Source organism: Chanodichthys erythropterus, chromosome 15 (assembly GCF_024489055.1).
Source record: "Chanodichthys erythropterus isolate Z2021 chromosome 15, ASM2448905v1, whole genome shotgun sequence".
NCBI lineage: Eukaryota > Metazoa > Chordata > Actinopteri > Cypriniformes > Xenocyprididae > Chanodichthys > Chanodichthys erythropterus.
In genome coordinates, this window is record NC_090235.1 from 5,239,142 (window position 1) to 5,242,500 (window position 3,359).

Sequence of the window (3,359 nt, forward strand, 5' to 3'; positions counted from 1 at the left end):
TGCACACTTCAGAATCTCGTCGGAGAGCCGGATACTTGTTGCCCACTCTTTTATGAGTAGGCCTACTGTGAAGTGTGAATTCAGACATACTGTTTTTCATCTACTATATAGTAGTGAAGTATGCCGATTCAAATGCAGCCTAGATATTGCTGCAAGAGGGATGAAGTTATTTTGATAGAAGATTATGAGGCCGCATGAATTTAAAAAATAATGATGTGCACAGATAAATCATTTATTACAAATACTGCAATGTTCCATTAAAAAATTAAAAAGAGTTGTCAATTCTGATTTCATGGTGACTTTAAGTTACTATTATATGATTATTGTCACTTTTACATTAGTTGTTTTGTGGTGCTGTTCAAAGCTTTCCGCATTTTTTTTTTTATTGCAGGCATAGTCAGGCCAGAAATACAGGCCGACGCATATATTCGCGAGTACGAGAATGCAAACGTGAACGCGCGGTCCGATGAAACATTCTTGTGTTGATCTGGCGGTAACAAACCTCAGTTATTAGACATTTAAATACCTCCGACATCAAACCAGATGTATATTATTCAGGTAAGTTGCTTTATAATTTACTTTCTCTGCTTTAACCTTTTTAAATTAGGCTATATACCTACGGGTGAATACAACACGTTTAAATGCTTTGCAGTTAACAGTATAGACTTGATTTGTTTGGCAAATGTCACTTCAAAATGTTGCCATGACAGTTGCTGAAAGAGAAAATTTGCTGCATACGTTTTGTGTCTATTAAAACCATTGAATATAATTAATTTAGCTACTTTCTCTCCTTCAGGGACAAAAAGTAGGCTACTAAGTTACGTTTTTGGTCAACACAAGCGTATCAAGATGAAAAAGTGTCGCTGATGAGGATATTGATAGACGGTGTTGGGAAAAGTTACTTTTAAAAGGAATGCATTACAATATTGCGTTACTCCCTAAAAAAATCGTTAGTTTTTTTTATGGAAAGTAATTCATTTGGTTACTTTTGCGTTACTTTTTCTCATCTGGGCTGGGCTGTTTCTTTGTTTGTTTTTATGACAACAAAAATTTTCTATTTTTGGCAAATGTAAAGGCCCTTTCACACCAAAAAGTGAACGAATAAGCCTCAGGCTGAAGGAAATGCACGTTCACGCCTGTACAGATATTTTGTTGTAAATTTAAAATTAATGCATTAGGCCTACTTTACTTGTTTCTATTCTGTGCTGAAATACTTTTTCTATTTAAATTGTTTTCTATTTTAAATATACTTTAAAATGTAATTTATTTCTGTGATAGACAGCTGAATTTTCAGCATCATTACTGCAGTCTTCAGTGTCACATGATCCTTCAGAAATCATTCTAATATGCTGATTTGCTGCTCAAGAAACATTTTTAGCATTATCAATATTGAAAACAGCTTTCTGTGGATATTATTTGCGATGAATATAAAGTTTAAAGGGTTAGTTAACCCAAAAATGAAAATTTTTTCAATCCATGTCGTTCCAAACCTGTAAGACCTTCGTTTGTCTTCGAACGCATTGTGTTGCTCATGTGAACAGCCTCTGCCAATACTGAGCCTGCATTCTTACATAGAACCTGGAAACGCTGACATAAAAACAGCATATGAGAATGACACAGAAGAGAAGAAATTGTTGAATACATTTGTTATTTTTGTTTTGTGCATAAAAAGTATTCTCGTTACTTCATAAATTAAGGTTGAACCACTGCAGTCACGTTGACTGTTTTAATGAATTCTTTACTACCTTTCTGGACCTTGAAAGTGTCCTCTCGGATTTTATCAAAAATATCTTAATTTGTGTTCTGAAGATGAACGAAGGTCTGGAAGGGTGTGGAACGACATGAGGGTGAGTAATAAATGACAGAAATTTCATTTTGGGGTGAACTAACCCTTTAAAAGAACAGCATTTTTTTAAATAGAATTTTTATCACAGTCTAAATGTCTTTACTGTCACTTTTAATCTATATAATTCGTAATAGTTCAATCAAATGATTAAATTCTTCAAAAAAAAATCTTACTGACCCCAAACCTATAATATATTATGTAATATAATATTTAAAGGGCACTGTTTGTTGCTCACATAACATCAGTCTTACATGTAAGTGATAAAAAAAGAAAAGAGAAACAGTTTCCTCTGTATAACAAAAGTTTTTCTAGTGTGACACTTTTCACTTCCTCTCAAGATCTAACTTTTAGAATTCATTGCAGGAATAAATCCCATAACAGAGAAGGAAAGTAGGACAAAGAGGACAAAGAGAGAGACAAAGCAGTGTAAGATTAAACTGAATGTGATTATTTTAGGTAGACAGGAAGATCAGTTTCCCCTTTCCCCCTTTTTTGTCCTTGATCTCCCTTCCTTTGTATTCCCAATCCTTCTTCTCATTCATCTGTCCTTCTTAGGGAATCTCAGAGATTTGGGTTTAGAGAGAGAGAGAGCTGACTTGTGAGTCTCGAATCAATCAGGTCTTTTTTTCCCCCTTCTCTCACTCGCTGCAATTTGCCGACATCACTGGGTAAGCTCTCTCTCTCTCTCTCTCTCTCTCTCTCTCTCTCTCTCTCTCTCTCTCTCTCTCTCTCTCTCTCTCTCTCACTCACTCTCTCTCTGTCTTCCACATTTATTCTGTCCACTGCTTACATCAAGCCAGCTCTTGCTTTCCTCTCCTCTCCTTCACTCCACCAGGATATTTCCTCCTCTCTCCATATCCGAACATATTCCTGTTTTTCTGCCCTGCTTTTCCTTCATATCTCCTGGAATGTGGCACTCTTTGGCTTTCACTCTCTGTGGGATCTCCGCTTTGATCCAGGGTAGGTTCCTCACTATGTGCACATGCATGTAAGTATATAAATCTGTGTGTGTATGAAATAGTTATTCAGGAAAGCGATGTAGACTTGAACGCACATTTAAAAGAAAGCCGCTTAAGGTCTTGTTTTGTTTTCGGTTCTAGCATAATGTGTGCTCCGCAAACCTGTTTGCCTGTTGGCTACCTTCTGCCCCCAGATGTTTCATGTTTTTATTTATTTATTTATTTTTTTACCACTGTTGCAGTCAAGAGAGAGAGAAAAGAGGGAAAAATCAGATTGAATCAGAGGGAACAAGAGGGAGAATGAGACAAAATTGCTTTGCCATGAAGAATTAGAAGCTGCAATCATAAATTGCACCTTCTCTCCCCCTCCCGTCTTTCTCTCTCTCTCTCACTCTCTCTCTCTCTCTCTTTCGTTCATTCCTCTAAATCCATGAGTACATAGACTGCATGGAGGTGACTGAGGCACAGAATGCTTTTGTAGATTCAGTTCTCTGGTTGTTTTTTTGGACATGTTGCTGCAGTGGAGTAGAAAGACTAAAGCGGGAGTGTGTGTG

General features: G+C 36.6%; 1 protein-coding gene across 1 annotated transcript in view; it reads left to right on the forward strand.

Moving 5' to 3' along the window:
- Nucleotides 1-2,754: 2,754 nt before the first annotated feature.
- The window catches only part of chrna11 (cholinergic receptor, nicotinic, alpha 11), a 30,085-nt gene continuing 29,480 nt past the window's right edge, over nucleotides 2,755-3,359 (forward strand). Inside the window, exon 1 of the mRNA XM_067411933.1 lies at nucleotides 2,755-2,806. Coding sequence (XP_067268034.1) covers nucleotides 2,755-2,806 — 52 coding nt within the window. The remainder of the gene's footprint in view (nucleotides 2,807-3,359) is intronic.